The sequence below is a fragment of the Gymnoscopelus microlampas genome, assembly GCF_963454915.1.
Source record: "Gymnoscopelus microlampas genome assembly, chromosome: 22".
Classification (NCBI taxonomy): domain Eukaryota; kingdom Metazoa; phylum Chordata; class Actinopteri; order Myctophiformes; family Myctophidae; genus Gymnoscopelus; species Gymnoscopelus microlampas.
In genome coordinates this window covers 21,294,678-21,314,034 of record NC_139959.1, presented here as the reverse complement: position 1 = coordinate 21,314,034, position 19,357 = coordinate 21,294,678, and the positions used below count along the sequence as shown (strand labels likewise).

The following is a 19,357-nucleotide window of genomic DNA, read 5'->3' as shown; positions in this document are numbered from 1 at the left end:
GCCCCATATAGAATTCTTGTTTAGGGCCCCCCAAAAACATGGGCTGATACTGACAGTGAGCTCAAATGTTTGTGAGCATGATAGTATAAGGCAGTGGTTCTCAACCTGTGGGTCGGGACCAAGGGGGTCCCCAAATTATTTTGGGGGGTCCTCAGATGATTTGCTTAATGTGCAAAAAGAAATTCTCACTCAACAGTAAACAAACCAACATACAGTACAGTAGACGTGTATACAGGGTATCTGCACATTTTTAAAGTGTCAATTTAATGACTTTTAACACATCGACTGCCTGAATTATTTTCACTGCCTATTGTTATTCATGCCAGAGATTTTTTCAATGAAAAAAAAAAAAGTACTCAGGAGCCGAGATACAAAATTTTAAAGTTTTAAGTTAACAAGGAAGTGGATGAGAGTAAAGATCTTCGAAAATTCATATTCATATCTTTGGGTCAAATTTTTAAAAAAAAATGATTTTTATTTTTTTTGCTAAAATCGAGTTAACTCGATCTTGGCAGGCAAGTGATGAAAAGCTAATATCGAGTTAACTCAATCTAGGCAGTCAATGTGTTAAGACCTTTTTAATACCTCTACAATAAAATAAAAAAAGGAAATTAAATAAGACCATTACTGCGTCAAAAGGAATTAACAATCTATACTATAAAAAATGTCAAACACTGGCCAAATTGTCAAATATTACCTAAGAAAGAGGCAATTATTGTGAAAATAGCAGATCTACAAGACAACGTCTACAACGTCTCACGTTGCGAGGCGTTGTGAGCTTGTAGATCTGCAATTCTCTCAATATTTATCTGTGTTACAGAGTCAAACAAAATGTAATGCCTCAACTCCTACAGTCCCAAGTACTTGTCAGGGTGGGGGGTCCCCAGTTCAAATATGATTATTTTGGGGGGTCACGGCCTGAAAAGATTGAGAACCATTGGTATAAGATATTGAGTAACACTCTATGCATGAAAGCTGCTATACTGATGAAGTGTATAATTATCAATAAATGCTTACGTTTCGTATAAGCTGGCGGGAGGCAGGCGAGTCGGGGGAGTAGAGGATCTGTCCCATCACCATGGGCTTTATGGAGCTCCACACCATCCTGGTGATTGGGTTGGAGTGCAGCTCCATCATCAGGTCATTACAGAACGGTGCTGCGGGCAGGTGGGACACGGGGACAAGGACACAGGGACAAGGACACAGGGACAAGGACATGGGGACAAGGACACGGGGACAAGGACATGGTTCAGTCAGGATGAGAGCACTAGGGGGCTTCACACAGGCACATTTACCATGTCCTGGCAATAGTGGTACAGGCTATACTGGTACTGTTTGTCATAAACAGATATACAGGTGTAGTGGTACAGTCTATTTACTGGTACTGTTGTCAGTCTCTCGAGGCTGCTGGCTCACCCTATTTACAAATGCGTGCGCCTAACAGTCTGTGCAAAGGAAGCGCTGAAAAAGCGTAGACTGTAAAGCAGATGTCCGCCTCAACCCCACTTCCGTTTCGTCTTTGCAGTCACGTAAATTTGTCCTATACTATAAATCAAATTAGTCAAAGCATATCGCTGCTGTCAGGCAGAAACCTCCTATCTCCATATTCTAACTTTTTGTTGTTTTTTCGTAAATGAACGCCCTACTTGATCGTACTACAGCGTCAAACAAAAGCATTAAAAGTAGCAGATCTGCTTCGCGTCACGTTTCGAGCTTGCGGATCTGCTACTTTTGATGCTTTTAAATTTGAATTTGAACGTTTTGGACATATGAGGTTTCCACCCGACAGAGACGCTATCTAGGTTGCTGCTTAGCAAGAAATGGAAACTCTAAAATATATTTTCGTGAATGGAAAATGGACAAACAATGACATGCTTCCTGTGGTCTGGCTGGCTGTTGCCTGGCTTGAGAGACTATCATCATCCGTTTTAACGTCTGGAGACAGGAGACTTGGCTCAGATCTGACTGTTGTCACATTAAACAAACAGGTAGAGTAGGTGTGTTGGTGTGTGGTCTACGGTACATACTGGTGCTGTCGTCATAGGCGTACTGGTTGTCTGCCGTGGTGCCGTTGATGCCCAGGAAGGCCTTGTAGTTGTTGTCCTCGTACCAGTTGAAGGAGGCGACACGGGAGAAGGCCCCCTCGCTGTAGCCACACGCCAGGCTGGAGGCGGCCGCCATCAGCTGGCTGAAGGACTGGCTGTCTCGGAAGAGAGGGACCATCACCTGGAGGAGATCCCTGGAACTTCTCCTCTGGAATAGCTGTAGTGTGTGAGGTTTGGACCATAGGAGACACAACGTTAGGAGCTACTTAGAAAAACAACTGTTGATGGGCATTCGGGTGGTGCAGTGGTAAAGTGCCTGCCTGAAGTTGTGGGTTCAAATCCACCCTACATTTTTTTAATCGGCCTCATGGTGGCACTGTAACAGGTCGATTCTCGTTTTTACCTATAACCGGACCGATCGGTGTGAGACCTTGCACGCACACTCCCTAGAGGCCAAGGCAAAACCTCTGCCCTGCATGTTTCACATCAGCCTTTTATAGCACCAACAGGAGGCCGATTTTTGTAAAACACTTTTTTTGATATTACTCCTGCAGATTTTGTTCAAACATCACGCAAATCGGTACACATTATCGCAATAGTCATGTGATCAAGACGGATCTGTCCGATTTGTCATATTTCATCCTGATTGGCTTCTACAACGTGGCCTGGCGAAGACCTGTGCTCCGAGGAGTACATTTTTTCTAGTTTCCCCATGTGACCAGCATTGGCTTCAATTTTGGAAATTTGCAAGCTGGCCTAGTTTCAGTTTTCCACTGTGTTTGGCGGGTGTGGGCGGAGTAGTGTCAGTGTTTGTTTGGGGATGTTGGGGGGGGGGGGGGTTGGAAATTGGAAGATGACCAAGTGGCGTCCCGCCTTCTGTTCAACCACAGCAGAGACAGAGACACTATAGAGCCAGGAAGTCACCTAGAAACAATGTCCCTGGCGTCGTCCGTCCCCCTCAATCAAACTAACGTCCAGATCCAGACACATTAAAATATACATTTCACACATTGTCTCTGTCAGGTGGAAACCTCATATGTCCAAAACTATTACTTTTCAGGATTCAAATTCAAAAATAGCAAAAGTAGCAGATCGACAAGCTCATTCGAGCTTGTCGATCTGCTACTTTTGATACTTTTGTGCTGTAGTATGATCAAGTAGGGCGTTAATTTACAAAAAAAAACACAAAAGGTTAAAATACGGAGATAAGAGGTTTCTGCCCGACAGCACTCAAACACATGAGATACCGACAAAGAGAACAAACTCACAAGTGCATCGTTCACTGTGTGTGTGTCTGTGTGTGTGTGTGTGTGTGTGTGTGTGTGTGTGTGTGTGTGTGTGTGTGTGTGTGTGTGTGTGTGTGTGTGTGTGTGTGTGTGTGTGTGTGTGTGTGTGTGTGTGTGTGTGTGTGTGTGGGGGGGGTGTGTGTGGGCGTGTGTGTCTGTGTGTGTGCACGTGCATGCCTTCACCTGTTCTTGCACTGTCAGGCCTGTCACACTGTACAGATTGCCCCTGTGATGTATCTGTTGTTGGAGCCTGCTCTGGATTTAGTCTTCCTTGCACGCACTGAATGATATCCCCCCGCTGTCTGTGTTTGCGTACAAATGCAAGTGGAGGGGAAACGACGGGCTTCCTGAGAGCTAAAAATACCCTAGCGGCTGATCTTTTGAACGGAGGCACGTTGGAAGTGACCGGGGACCCATTTTCGCTACCGTACCTCTTGCAGTTTTTCCGGAGCGCTGGACAGAATCCCGCCCCAGAAGTGAAGGTCGATTCCATCGGAGTAGTTATCCACAACACGGGGAAGCTATAGCAACAACATTATTAGACACACAAGCACATTATTAGTTTCTTTAAGGACATTAACCCTGGTGTACCCTATTTTAGGGTATGTCATTATAGGCACCAATCTTAAAAACATTTTGAAAAACTAAAAAGTATCTACTGTAAAACAAGAATAGCAAGCTCACAATGCGTTGTGATTGACCCTACACAATGCTTGTAGATTGGCTATTTTCGCTAGTATACTGTATTGCAGTGGTTCTTTTTCAAGTCAAGGACCCCCAAAATTATATGTATTTGGCCCCCATATCAAAATCATCAGCTTTGAGCTGACTCTTTATATTCAATAAGAAACCGAAAGAAACTTGCCAAAGGCCAATGTAGGCCTATGCATGTCACTAAATCATGTTGATAGAGGCCTATTGAGCTTTGCATGACAGAGACAAATGGCTAATATAAAAAAAACGTTCTCTGTGCCAACAACTTTTTGTTTTGTTTTGTGACAGCTATAATCATGAACACGAACAATGTACACATGCACAAGCTGGGCTTTAAGCAGATATTTATGTGTAGCATTTTATGAAACACAGCATGCTGTTGAGTACCACCAGGCTCTGTTTGGGGCCCACATATGGTTCTCTCTTTAGTATTACATTTTTTTTCTCTCGATTACGAAGGTTAACCCAGAACCTTCCATTGATACTTTCCAGAAGTAAACATATCAATACTGCAATACATACTCTGTTACAAGTAGAAGTCCCGAATTCAAAATGTTCTTGAGTAAAAGTAAAAAAGTGTCTGCATCAAAATATACTTTAAGTATCAAAAGTAAAAGTACTAATTATGCAGAGTGTCCCAATCTATGTCCCAAGTTCAAAATGCATAAAAGGTCTTTTGAAAATAGCCGATTAATTAAGCCTTAATTCATCATGAATTCCTTGTAATTCATCATCATTAATTAACATTTGTTAACATTCGGTAATGAACATCATTAGTTAATCATTAGTTAAGCAAAGTTACTCAATACATGAATTACAACGAATTAATGATGAATTTATGATGAATTAATGCTTAATTAAAGCTTAATTAACACTTAATTAACGCTTAATTAACGCTTAAATAATGTATTAAGTAATCATAAATTAAGCGTTAATTACGGGTACCTTATGAGCAAGTGTTACCTAAGTTACTTTACACCACTGCTTCCTACTTTCCCTCCTCCACAGTAGTAGGGCCCTAAAATGTGCTGAGCAGCATTCAATGGTTCGCACATCCTGATCATACAGCAGTTCCACTGACCATTTCCAGTGGTGGAAAGTAACTAAGTACATGTACTCTCAAGTACTGTACTTTTTTTAGGTACTTTTACTTTACAGAAGTATTTCCAAGTTTCTATACTTTTACTTCTACGTGATGCAAGCGTTGTGAGCTTGTAGATTTTAAACATAATGATAACTTGTGAAACATTCTGCATATAATGAGTACTTTTGGTACTTTAAGTATATTTTGATGCCAACACTTCTGTACTTTTACACAGGTATAATTTTGATTACCAGACTTTTTAATTGTAACAGAGTGTTTCTACATTGCAGTATTGGTACTTTTCCTTAAGTTAAAAAAAGTACTTGTGACCATTTCTCTCAAGGACTCTGGTGTTTTATTTTTATTTCCAGGGATCTTCCAGGCAGCTCACAACACAATAGGCTAAAGGTTCCAGGAAGCAAGACACTGACCAGCCAGCTAGAGACATCCTTCCTCTCTAACATTCCTCCTCATCTCTGGAGATCCCAACCACCTTTTTCAATGCATAGACGTGATATATATGTGTGTGTGTGTGTGTGTGTGTGTGTGTGTGTGTGTGTGTGTGTGTGTGTGTGTGTGTGTGTGCGTGTGCGTGTGTGTGCGTGTGCGTGTGCGTGCGCGTGCGTGTGCGTGTGCGTGCGTGTGTGTGTGTGCGCGTGTGTGCGCGTGTGTGTGTGTGAGTGTGTACAGTTAAACACATTCACAATTGGGACGGGACCTGCCAAGAACCAACCGTCTCCTACCGTTAATCTCTCAAGACAGATCTGTCGGCACCACAGCCCAAAACATGTAGTGTTGTTGTTAGCAGGAATAAACAAACACAGAAGCATCCGAGAGGAAGTGGACTACTAAGAAAGGGGAGGAGCCAAACCGAGTTCCTGTTTCTATACACAAAAAAGGAGGTGGTGCCCCAGGAATGGGTTCCCTGATTGCCTTCTGTTATAAGTGAACTACTCCACAAAGTGTTTTGAAGCTTTTCTGCTGAAAATATGGATCAATTATTAATTGACTACTTTATTAACCCTTCAAGACCGGGAAAGCATAATTTGTGTCATGTGTCATAAGATTTATTTGGCTATTCAAAAATAGCAGATATACAAGCTCATAGCGCTATGAGCTTGTATATCTGCTATTTTTGAATAGCCAAAAAAATCTTAAAATGACACCAATTATGCTTTCCCCGGTCTTAAAGGGTTGATCAAATATTTATTATTAGAATCATTTTATTTTAGATTAAATCCACTAGTTTGTTTTAACTGTTGCACCTCTACATGTTTCAATGACAGTCCCATTCTCTTCAGCCTGGAGGAAGAGCAACAGACATGTGTTACTCCTACTCTCACAGACCAGTGCTTACACAAAGCTCTCTCACAGTTCAGTCTGCACCAGTCTGCGTTTCTCTCCACTAAGCTTATTATTGAACCAGGCCAATGCAGGGTTAATTCTTTCTGATAGGCATTATTTATCATGGTACGCCAGTATATATGGCATGATGTTGGCAGAGTGGTCCTTGTTGTCACTATAGTCAATTGTAACGCAATAGCTTGCTTCCAAAGTCTTTGAATACGAGGTTAAAGGATGATTATTATCCAGCTTTACAGACATTTCATTGTGAATACTGACTTTGATAATAATGCAGAATATCGTCTCTGTCGGGTGGAAACCTCATATGTTCAGAACTGTTACTTTTCAGGATTCAAATTCAAAAATACAAAAGTAACACATCGTCGCTTTGCGCTGCGTTTGGAGCTTGCGGATCTGCTACTTTTGATGCTTTTGTGTGACGCTGTGGTACTTAAACAACCTTTCATTCAAAGCTTGCAAAAACGGATGAATACAATAGCAGGGTCCAAGCTGTGGTCTCAACTAAGCCCATGCTGTATCTTAGTCGAATAAGATTACACGCTAATTATTGTTCCATGCCATCAAATCCCAGATTGTTTCATGCCAACTCGAAAACCCTAAATAGCCATTCAATCCAGCAATAACAGGCAACTGGCATAGACTTCTATTAGCATTGGCCCATAAGCATTTTCTTTGCAGAAGAGTAAATAAACACCATGGCCCTGTGCCCAAATTGGACCGACCCGCATCAGCCTTGAGCTGACTCAATGATAAACCGAAAGAAACTTGCCAAAGGCCAATGTATGCATGCCACTAAATCATATTGATAGAGGCCTATTGAGCTTTGCATGACAGAGACAAATGGCTAATATAAAAAAAACTATTCTCTGTGCCAACAACTTTTTGTTTCGTGACAGTTATAATCATGGACATGAAGATATTATGTGTAGCATTTGATGAAACATAGCATGCTGTGGAGTGCCACTAGGCTCCGTTTGGGGCCCACATACACTCTCTATAGTATTTGGCTATTTTCCCCTTTTTTTTCGATTACGAAGGTTAACCCAGAACGTTCCATAACCTGAAACTTTCCAGAACGGTTTACGTTTCCTATATAACTAGAACACAAATCTAACAATAAAACATCTCACAAAAGAAGTGAAAATAGCAGATCCACAAACTCAACGCGAAGCAAGCTTATACTGTAGATCTGCTATTTCTGCCAAAAAATGAAAAGTACAAGTTCTGAGTTCTGTGTACCCAGAACTGGGAACAAATCCAGAACCTGTGAAATAACGTTATGCAGTATATGGCACGGTTCACTTCGTTTTTGTAGACGAATAGCAGAAAAAAACACCTGGGTCAAAAGTAGTTATCATAGCATCACAATCATTTTAACCACGTTATACGTGTACAAGCATGTACAAGCTCACAGCGTGTCACTTTTGGAAGATTTTGAATCATTTAGATTTTTCTTTTTTAAACAAATCTTCTCTTTTTGGGGTCACTGGAACAAAACATTTACAGATGGGGGGTCCGCGGCCAAATACATATCAATTTGGGGGTCCTTGACATACAGTAACCACTGCCATACAGGACTATAAGCAGTCAGTAACAGACATTACAACACAAGACAAAACCGACATCACTGACCAGCCGTAGGAGCTTCAGAAAGTCGACGTCGGCGTAGAACTTGTTCTCGATGACCTGCAGCCTCTGTGGCGTGAGGACACACATGGCGTTGCGTACGTTGTACAGGCCCCGGCGGCTGGAGAAGATGAGGAAGCGCTCCAGGAGAGTCACGCTGCACGCAATATCCTTCAGGTGGAGCTCTGGAACGCCGTGGGCAAACTGGAGGACAGAGAGAGACAGAAGGAAGGATATAAGGAACAAATGACTGTTGATGATATCGTGAAATAATCAATGATCAATCCCTGTTTTGAGCATGTTATTATAGGCATTACATGTCCTAGGCTGCCAAAGATAAACACAAGCAGATTGCACCTATAACCAAGCTCTGTGATGGTATGGAGGAGCGGCTGGTATTTAATGACTTTGGTCATAAAAGCTTCCTCTAAGCTGGAGTCAAAGGTGCAGGCCATTTCAAGAATGGAAACTGATCTGGAGCCTTCATTGACAACAACAACATCTGGTGTATTAGCAGAGAGATGTGCAAAGATTTCAGGGTTTTCAGTACAGAGTTGAAAGATGGAAGGTTTGACACAGGAATATTTGTACATTCTCACTGACGGTGTAAAATGTTTAGATATGTTCTTAGTTATGAGATCAACTATTCTGTCATGGCGTGCTATGTAAAGCCCTTTATAGGGATAGCAGCCATTCAGAATGTGTGACATGGTTTCTGTAACAAGCCCTGTGGTGTGATGCAAACAATGAGGTACATGGGTGGTGGGAAACCAGACGGAAAGGTTGAGTCTGGTGGGAAGGATCTGTACCCTGGCTTTAACTGTAAATGTGATAATGTCCTCATTGATAGCAGTGTTCCTTAGAAATGAAAGGGAAACAGAGTGATCAGCAGAGGGAAGACAAGCAAGTTTTCCCTGAAGTTTAAGACCAGTCCAGTGTTGTTGTTGCTGATGTTGAAAAAGATCCAGCAGGGTCCGCCGAGCACCTGCAGATGTCAAAAGGTGAGTGTGTCCACCGTAGGTCACTGTAGCTCTCACAGAGGTGAGGGGGTGAGTTATTATGTCCTAAGAGACCCTCACAGTCTCCCAATCAGACCGGACCCACTCCAGGGACACTCCGGTTTGGACACAGAGGTCGTTCAAGTCCGGCCAGTCCAATGAAAAGCCCGGGGAGCGAGTGTCCAGTTTCTCACTGGGTTTCCTTTTGAACCCTAGGAAGTGGGACTCTGACTCCCTGGTTAACGGGACCTTGCGTCTCCTTAGATCGGAAGATCTGGCCAGTTCCCTCACATCCCTGTCATCATTATTCAACATGCTCAGTAGGTGGGATATACGCATGCTGGTATAAGTCCACGACACATTGGGTACACCCAGCCCTCCCCCCACTGAGGGTGGAAAATTATATCACGGGTGCTGTGTGTGTTCAGGGCAAACCACTTACGTACAAAGCTCACTGTTTTATTGTTCATTTCACTTAGTACGTTCTGCTGGATATGAACATTGGAGAAGAAGTGTTAGACAGTGCTACCGGTCTAATGGCCTCTAACTTCATAGTTAAAGGTAGAGAGCATCTGTCAATAAAGTCTAACCTAGCTGTAAACTCGGACAAGATGATGTTAACTTGTTCCTTCCATTCTCCTGCAATGTTAAATTGATGCCCGAGATAGGTGTATGTCTCATGAAGGGAGAACACACGTATGGGGTTTGTGGCTATTCTGAATTCAGGGCATGTATCGGTTTTTGAGTAGTACCATCGATTTCCACCGCTCCTTCTCTCATACAGAACAGCACATTTTATGTCCTTTACTTCCAGGCCTGACCACTCTAGAAATACATCCTGCTGAGCATGTTTATAATTACTCTCTCTTCCCTGGAAGCTAACTGGACATCATAGGCGGCGGGTAATGAAGGCTAGGGTAGGCGCGTGCGCGTGCGCGCGCGGGAGGGAGGGGGACACATGCACGCGCGCACAGCGCGCGTGCATGTGTCCCGTATCAGCCTTCCCAAATGTCGGGCTCACCCGCCGCCTATGCTGGACATCATCTGCGTAGCCCTGTACTGGGTTAGGGGAAATCTCACCGTGGGGGGCACACACACACACACACACACACACACACACACACACACACACACACACACACACACACACACACACGTCACAGCAGTAGACACATTTATGAGACATTACGGTAAACAAGGAGGATACAGTGGAGTGTGTGAGTCAGCACCAACAATGAAAGACCAACATTCCACATGTCCCATCCCACCCAAGACACGCGGGACAATACAGCCCAGTATCACTTTGACTTTGGCGATAACTTTCTCTCTCTCTAATTCCATAGTTTACTTCAGTATTTAAACCACTTACACCCCAGCATCCTTATTGTGGGGAAAGCTTTCGAAGGAAAATAGCAGATCGACAAGCTCACCACGTGGCGCGTTGTGCCGTGTGGTGAGCTTGTCGATCTGCAATTTTCCCACGAAAGCTTTCCCCACAATAACAGACAACGGAAAATACGCTATGGTATAGAGCCCTGAGGGACTCCGCTCAACCATATATTTTTTTTTTTGTACTTTTTGTGTTTTTTCGTAAATGAACGCCCTACTAAGTACTTGATCATACTACAGCATCACACAAAACGACAAAAGCATCAAAAGTAGCAGATCCGCAAGCTCGAAACACGCCCCAAAACGCGGCGTGAAGCGACGAGTTTTGAGCTTGTCGATCTGCTACCTTTGCTGTTTTAGAATTTTTATCCTGAGATGTAACAGTTTTTGGACATATTATGAGGTTTCCACCTGACAGAGAAGATATGAAACTGTGATGAGGGCTGTTTGAGTAGTGATGTCGACACACTCGCTCTGTCCGGCGGCTCAAAGGGTTAACCATTCCCCCTTCCGTTCCCTGAGCGGGAAACGGAACAGAATTGGGCACGTTTTGTTTTATTTTAATGTTTTATTAGGAATTCTAATTATGACATTTTAACAGAAATAATTGGGCTATGTACTGTGTGTGTGTGTGTGTGTGTGTGTGTGTGTGTGTGTGTGTGTGTGTGTGTGTGTGTGTGTGTGTGTGTGTGTGTGTGTGTGTGTGTGTGTGTGTGTGTGTGTGTGTGTGTGCAAGAGTTAACCACTTAAGGCCTACAGTATATACATCATTGCACGACATATAGCAAAAATAACAGATCTTGTCGATCTGCCATTTGTGTGTGTGTGTGTGTGTGTGTGTGTGTGTGTGTGTGTGTGTGTGTGTGTGTGTGTGTGTGTGTGTGTGTGTGTGTGTGTGTGTGTGTGTGTGTGTGTGTGTGTGTGTGTGTGTGTGTGTGTGTGTGTGTATGTGTAGATTGCCAGAGGCAGATTCCTGCCACCTGTCTTGGGTGCTAAGCAGAAGGCAGGCAGCATTACTAATGTCATATAAGACCAGCCAATAATTCCATCATAGCAGAGCAGCGCGCACAACGGCACGCTCAGAACAAAACAAGACACACAAGAGCATCTGTTCCCAGAAAAACACTACGGAGAGAGAGGTACAACAAGCTGCCACTTGTTGAGTACGTTCCTCTGGTCCTCAACAGAAACTCCTTCTGTTGTTGGCATGGAAGAAAGAGACGCAGCACTTCATCAGTGAAGAATGTTCTTCTTTTTTCTTGTTTATGCATGCATGTAGTAATGCACTACGTGGTCTCTGTCGGGTGGAAACCTCATGTGTTCAAAATTGTAACTATTCTTATGTTTCTAAATTAAAATAGTTCTAAAGATAAGCTGATCCCAGCGAGAACGCCCGCTTCAACCGCTCCCCATCTGAAACGACCTTTACAGATCGAAACGTTGTGATTCCCATTAATGGCCCTTTTTGAATTGCATTTGAAGACAGTGTGCGCTGTGCAGGAGTTTTTTCTCTCAGTACGTTGGGGCCCTTGATTGGTCTTCTCTTACGCACCTGTCGCCTTCGTAGGTGTGCAAAAGATTTGTTTTGTATATATTAAAACATTGAAAATTTTAATTTAAATTTAACAAGTGGCTATTTTCCGCAGGCAGGCGGCGGACCACGGCCACGTCACTCTGATTCAGACATTAACCATAAACAAAACCGATACGTGCATACGTATACAGTATAGGCAGGACCATGGCCACGTCACTATGACTCAGACATAACCATACATCAACCCGATAAGGCCATATATAGGCCTATATGGAGATCCAGTTGTCCAGAGCCACAGATATACGCTATGTCCATATATGGCCATGTGCATATATGGGACAGACCGACTTCAAACTCGGCTCGGGCATCGGCAAGGACTCAAGGGAGTGCGGTGCCGGCCGTCGAGTCATTCAGATCATGCGGTTGTCCAGACCCGCCGTACCTGCTCAGGCCTGATGCGGGCGTTGACCAGCTGGTCCACCACGGACTCTGTCAGAGGAACGTCTCTCAGCAGATAGGAGGTCAGGACCTCATCATCCTTCAATATGTCCTCCACCATCACCCCACGACCTGGACACACAGAGAGAGAGAGAGAGAGAAGATAAGAGATGGTAAATGATAGTCAGCCACTCACGCACGCTCACACACACACACAAACACACACAAACACACACACATAGGGAGGTTGATAATGTAATCACTTATGAGGGCCTTAATATTAAGACCTGAGGCCGATTCAAAAAAAAAAATCTAAATCGTAACGCTTTAAAAAATCTATATATATTCAAAGATTTGCACACATTTTCACGATTTTACAAAAATAGGAGATCTACAAGCTCGTAGCGCGGCAGTCGGTGCCGCGCTATGAGCTTGTATATCTGCTATTTTTGAATAGCCAAAGAAATCTTAAAATTACACAGATGCGTCCCCGGTCTTAATGGGTTTAAATGAAAATTAACAACAGTCACAAATAACACAAAGCCACATTTCACCTGGTGTGAGGTGATCAGAACTCTTTCAATGTGGTAACTGAGGGGTGTGTGTGTGTGTGTGTGTGTGTGTGTGTGTGTGTGTGTGTGTGTGTGTGTGTGTGTGTGTGTGTGTGTGTGTGTGTGTGTGTGTGAGCATGGAATGTGAAACCATATCTCTATGACTCCGTCTATCTCACCACAGGAGTGACAGATGAGGGACAAGCCCTTTCGCAATCAGTCACAGCCTGAAATGCACTCCGTCGCACTCCACTTCCATCATCATTACTGTCTTTTATATTTTATGCTGTTATGTTGTTTGGAATAACTTTATTTTGAAAGACAAGTACCGTTAGATTGAAAAGCCCTCTTGTGTGTGAGTTTAGGTGATTGCATTTGAGTACATCCTCATCATCTACAAGCTTGAAACAACCCGATAAGAAATCTTGAAAGTGTTTGAAAACACTGAATAATTTAAAATTCTCAACTGGGGGTCCCTGGAACAGAGCATTTTCAGCTGGGGGTCCGCGGCCAAATTTATATCAATTTGGGAGGTCCATGGCACGAAAAAGCTTGAGAACTACTGATTTAGAAGGCATTTGTAGAATCTGCCTCAGGTCTTAATGGGTTAAAGGAAGTGCTCCTGCACTTTAACTCGAGTACAAATTTGACAGAGAAACTTTCACTTGTAGTTGAGTCATGTTTGACCAGGAGTATCTACGCTTTGACTCAAGTATTGGGGTTGAGTACTTTGTCCACCACGACTGATAAGTTCTTCCTGCTATAATGTGTGCCGATGATGTTCACATAAGATAAAGAATGATAACAGGTGAGAAAGGAGACCTGTTGTGTGACTTTCTATTGTGATCACAGTCTTAAGATTGTATGTGGCATTGAAGTGTTCTGTTCCAAAACACTATTAAGCCATTTTTGGAAAACAAGTCCCAAAACTGATAATACTAAAGGTGTTATGCCTTCGTCAACCACGGGTAGAAGGTTGCCTAATTTCATTAGGAGATACTATAGTCTACTGTATAATGTGGTAAGAGTCATTGTGTCCACCAGCACGAAGGTGTGGCTGAGACTATGTTTTGCCCCCTGTCCGTCCGCGTGTCCGTCCGTCCGTCCGTCCGTCCGTGAACAGCTAATTTCCGGCACAGTTGACCCGATCAGCGTTAAACTGTGTACATACACTCCTTGGATTTTTCACATTAGCCTTTTATACTGTAGCAGCACCAGGAGACCATTTTTTGATATTACACCTACATATTTTGTCCAAACATTATTTATTCCTTGTTGAAACCGTTAAAAATAGGATTCAAATGACACATTTTACAGACATTTGAAAGGAAATTCTCAAATTAATATGGATGTGATCTTCCGTGTTTGCTGGGTGGACCTAAACCTTGTAATAACAAAGAACAGTGAACAGAGACCCCAAACTATGAAAATGTACAGCTTTATACCACCAAGTTTTTCCTGTATTCTTCCTTTTTTGTATTTTTCCACTGTACTAAAACTTGCCAGGAAAAAAATGCATCACTATGCACTTCTCAGACTGTAAGAACTGTACGTTCAATATATCTTTTATCCTTTACTTCCTGGGATGTTTATTTTGGCATATACAGTACATGTGTGTCTTGAAGCCTAGTTGGGCATGAATATTAAGCCTTGCAATCCAAACTGTGTGCGAGGAGTGTTCTTCTGACTGGACTGGAATGAATCAAGCTATCTCTTGGGGTTGATAGCGGCACCAGCACCACTGACCTCGGACCAGTTCAGGGCGGGTGCGAAGGGTGTCCATGAACTTGCTCATGCCGGTGAGTTCCCTCCAGAGGCGCCCCAGCGGGAGGAACTCCGGGTCGCTGAACAGGAGATCCTGGGCGTCCGTGTAGAACCGAGCCAATCTGAGCAGAACACAACATATACACACTCAAAGCATGCAGACAAGAAACGCCTTCATGCACACATGTTCAAAGAGAAAGAAAGGAATGTGCCCACTCACCGCACACCTGCGTTCACAAAGACATACGGGCATGCACACACGCACGCACGCACGCGCACACGCACACACTCAAACACACACACACACACACACACACACACACACACACACACACACACACACACACACACACACACACACACACACACACACACACACACACACTAACACAGTCTTGCAAATATTGACCCTCTTCTCTAGTACTTCAATAATCTGAAAGTGTCAAACACTAATGGTTTTCAAAGTTTCTCTACAAGCACAGCTTGTTTACGAACATCCAAAGCCACACCTGGACACGTCTCAGGTCAAACCAGTGTGCCTCGGCAGTCTGCGGCACACCGCTTGGGAACCACTGATCCATCAGTGTGTATCTGACTTGTTGTTACATAAATAGTTGCTGCACTTTCATGTAGGATTCATTGGTTCTTTTAGTTTTTAGTGAACATCTTTAACTCAAATCTTTGCTTCTGGGGGTCCCTGGCACAAAATAATTTTGCGATGGCCGGTGGGGACATATCATTTTGGGGCGTCCTTGACATGAAAAACATTGAGAACCACTGAAGTAATTCATGTAAAATGCAAACACTTCTTCTAGCAGCCATGGTTTCTTTGCTCACATGGAGTTGTTGTAGTTGGACACCAGGCCGGGGGATTCTCCGCGGGTGGGGTACTGGAAACAAGGGTTGTTGGCGTTACAGAAGATTCCCTGAATCCACGGCAGGATCCCCGTGGAGGGCATGGCCTTGTTGGGGAAGTGACCTGGATTGACCAGAGCAGAGGGGAGATGATGTTATTCTTGGTCTATACTTCATTTAGCACTGGTGTCACGCTTCGAAAACAACAGATCTACACTCTCACAAGCCAGCAGAGCTTGTAGATCTATTTTCTTTTAATCCACGACACCGGCGTGCGACTAAAGTATAAATCAGGCCTTACAGACTCTGTGTCCGCTCTGAATGTCTTCATTCAGAGAAGACATTACATACACAGGAGGAACATAATCAGCTTCACGCCGAAAGGGTAAAGGTAAATGGACTGAATTTATATAACCTCTTTATCCAAAGCTCTTTACAATGTACATCACATTCACCCATGCATGCAAACATTCACACACCAATGGCAGAGGAAACCATGCAAGGCACCAACCTGCTCATTGGGAGCAGTTGTGTCTTGCTCAAGGACACTTTGACATGCAGCCAACAGAAAACAATGGCTACAAATAATAAATTGTGTGTATTTAATTAATAAAACAACGCATAATTGAAAAAAACAAACAACCTTTGACATTAAAGAATGTCATAGACCATGGATGTGTTTTTTTGCTGATGTTTTGGAGTATGTTTGTAGCCTACAGGTCAAAATGTTTTGACTAAAGACTAATTACTTTCATTTGAAAATCATCATCAGCTGAGGCAACTGTTTGCTTACATTCATGTTGTCGGTAGAGTGGGTTGGCTCTTCTCAGAAACACCAGAGCAATGAACAGCATCACAGGCCACATGATCTCCATGAAGAACCGCTCCTACGTGAAGAGAAAAAACATATCATCCTCCACACAGGGTTCCAGGGGGTCCCCTGCAGCAAAAGTAGTTAACATAGCATCACAATCATTTTAACCACTTTATCCATTTATAAGTTGGCTATTTTATAAATAGCAGATCACAAGTAGCACAAATAGCATTTTATAAATAGCAGATCACAAGCTTTTTTTTCTCCATAAATATTCTCTTCTGGGGGTCCCTGGTACAAAACATTTTCAGATGGGGGTCCGCGGCCGAATAATTTGGGGGTCTTTGACATGAGAAAGTTTGAGAAACCCTGCTCTACACAGTGATGCAGGCATACTTATGTGTGTGTTCATAATGTAAAGAAGAGATAGAAAGGGTGGGTTGATTTAATCTTTTTAATCAACCACAAAAAATGTTGTTTGAGTAGTAAGGTGATTCATAAAAGAAAGGCACATAGGTGTGTTGTGAGCGTGTGTGTGCGTGTGCACCATGCTTGTGTTTTAAAAGGACGCACAAAGGACGCATATAAGTAAGTATAACAAACTCTGTACTGACACGAGTTGACAGAGTTTCTTGTAATAGTAGTTTAAATCAAGCGAGACATGATCAGCATGTCTGTGTGTGTGTGTGTGTGTGTGTGTGTGTGTGTGTGTGTGTGTGTGTGTGTGTGTGTGTGTGTGTGTGTGTGTGTGTGTGTGTGTGTGTGTGTTCTTTCTTGGTGCTGCTGGTGGTGGTGTGTGTTTATCCATCTCTGGCAACACTTCAGACGAGGGGATTTGGCAACAATGAGGGATGTGGCCACGGGTGGTTGAGCTTTCCCAACCATCTAAAGCAGAACAGCTGTAGCATTGTGTTCCCCACATTCATGCAATCTGAGATCAGCACCAAGGTATAAGAGCCCTCGAAACTCCAACAGACCATTCTCCTATAATCTCTTCAGTTCACAGTGACCCAGAGCGGGACTTCATCAAGGTCACCTGAATGAGAAATGATTTAATTTCAAGGACTCCCATAACTCTGAGAGTGTACGAATGGAACCAAATGGACCCGTAAGGGTCCATTTGGTTCCCTTCGTACACTCTCAGGGTTACAGACCTGGAACGGTCAATTTGGAAGGTAACAGGAAAAGTGGGCACCAAGGATGAGTGGGCACTGGGCACCTCAATGTAAAATTGCCTATTTGGATTTGGAAAACGGTCTTAATGTAAAATATACATGCTTAGAACATGAATGAACATTTGACAATTAAGGTCTAATATTTCTACAATTGCTACAAATTGCTACAAAACCTGCACATCCAATCATACTGAGCATAAACCAGAAGTTGACGGGTGAATTTGGGTCTGATAATGATGTACAGTGCATGTTCAAATCTGGTATATTTACATTACTTGAGACCATTTTTCTAATACTTTATTTTTTTTAACATTTTGGACAAAATAGCCTGATTTTATTGAGGTGCGCTCTCTTCCTTAGTGCCCACTCTTCTTGTATCCATGTGGAACCCCCTCAAGGAACCCTGAGGGTCCCTGGACCTCCCTTTCAGAACCACTGTTCTATACAACTTCTTGATGTATAGGTTTGATGACAACCTTGCAGCTTATCTAGATTAGTTGAGACTCTCTGCTCCCAATTAATCTCCCAATTTGGTAAGATTAATTAAGATGATTAGTTATGGGGATTTCTCTTTCAGGTTTTAACTAGCCTATACTATAGTTGTAGTGATAATTCATTCATTCAAAGAGTTCAAAGGGAGTGCAGTGCAGGGTAGTTTTACACTGAACTAGGTTGATAAATACAAATATTAATAAAGAACTGAAATTAATTCCCTCGCCAGGTAGGCTATGACTGAATCATGACATGCAACAACAAAACTGATACATGGTATCAGTTTTGAAGTAGACAGACTGTAGCATCAGCAAACTTTGACATCTAAATCCAAACCTGATGCTACATAATATATTGTAGGCCAACCTACACATATGGATGGATAGAAGATAGAATTGAAGGGACTCAAGGGAATGATTTAACAGCTTGGAGACTTACATTGATTGTTTAATTGACTACTATGTATCTGTTTTAAGTATGTCACTATAGTATTTTTTCCCCTTTTGTTTATTTATTTATTTAGACCAGGCCGATTCTAAAAAAGCCTTTTAAATCATCAGGTTTTCTGAAAAACTTCAAATATGTATTCAAAAAATACAAAAAGATTATGTTGCTATATACTGTACATAGCAACACCGTCCTGAAAGGTATAGTTACAAATAGGGGTTCCTGTGAGCTTGTTGTTGTCTGCAATTAGTCTTATACCAGTGGTTCTCAAACTTTTTCGTGCCAAGGACCCCCAAATTGATATGTATTTGGCAGACCCCCATCTGAAAATGTTTTGTGTCAGGGACCCCAAGCTAAGAGAAGATTTGCGTTGAAAAAAATGCTAAAGTTTCCAAACATTGTTGGATATAAAGAAGAAAAAATAGCACATGTACAAGATCACAGTGTAGACCTGCTATTTTTAATAGCTAACATATGGATGAAGTGGTTAAAATGACCGTGATGCTACGTTAACTACTTTTAATGGTGACCCCTAGAACGCCCCCAAGGACCCCTGGGGGTCCCCGGACCCCACTTTGAGAACCAATGTCTTATACAACAAAGTAGCCTGAGGTCAACTTGTTTTGGAGACACATGGCTAACTAATAACTACAACTGAACTAGCTAACCTCCTCCCATTCTGGATGTTTAAAGTGTTGAACACTTGAGCTTTACCTTCTGCCTCTTGCGGACGGTCCAGTTCTTCCACAGCAGGAGGCGGACCTGGCTGCCTGCCCCCAT

The 19,357-nt window shown here is 42.8% G+C and overlaps 1 protein-coding gene across 1 annotated transcript in view; it reads right to left on the bottom strand.

The window, feature by feature from the left end:
- The window catches only part of abca4a (ATP-binding cassette, sub-family A (ABC1), member 4a), a gene marked incomplete at both ends in the record, with an annotated part of 64,809 nt that extends 45,452 nt beyond the window's left edge, over positions 1 to 19,357 (bottom strand). The window contains 9 exons of the mRNA XM_084049235.1: positions 1,018 to 1,157; positions 2,028 to 2,262; positions 3,763 to 3,852; positions 8,127 to 8,324; positions 12,484 to 12,611; positions 14,777 to 14,916; positions 15,632 to 15,773; positions 16,443 to 16,536; positions 19,292 to 19,357. Of these exons, the coding sequence (XP_083905361.1) occupies positions 1,018 to 1,157; positions 2,028 to 2,262; positions 3,763 to 3,852; positions 8,127 to 8,324; positions 12,484 to 12,611; positions 14,777 to 14,916; positions 15,632 to 15,773; positions 16,443 to 16,536; positions 19,292 to 19,357 (1,233 nt within the window). The remainder of the gene's footprint in view (positions 1 to 1,017; positions 1,158 to 2,027; positions 2,263 to 3,762; positions 3,853 to 8,126; positions 8,325 to 12,483; positions 12,612 to 14,776; positions 14,917 to 15,631; positions 15,774 to 16,442; positions 16,537 to 19,291) is intronic.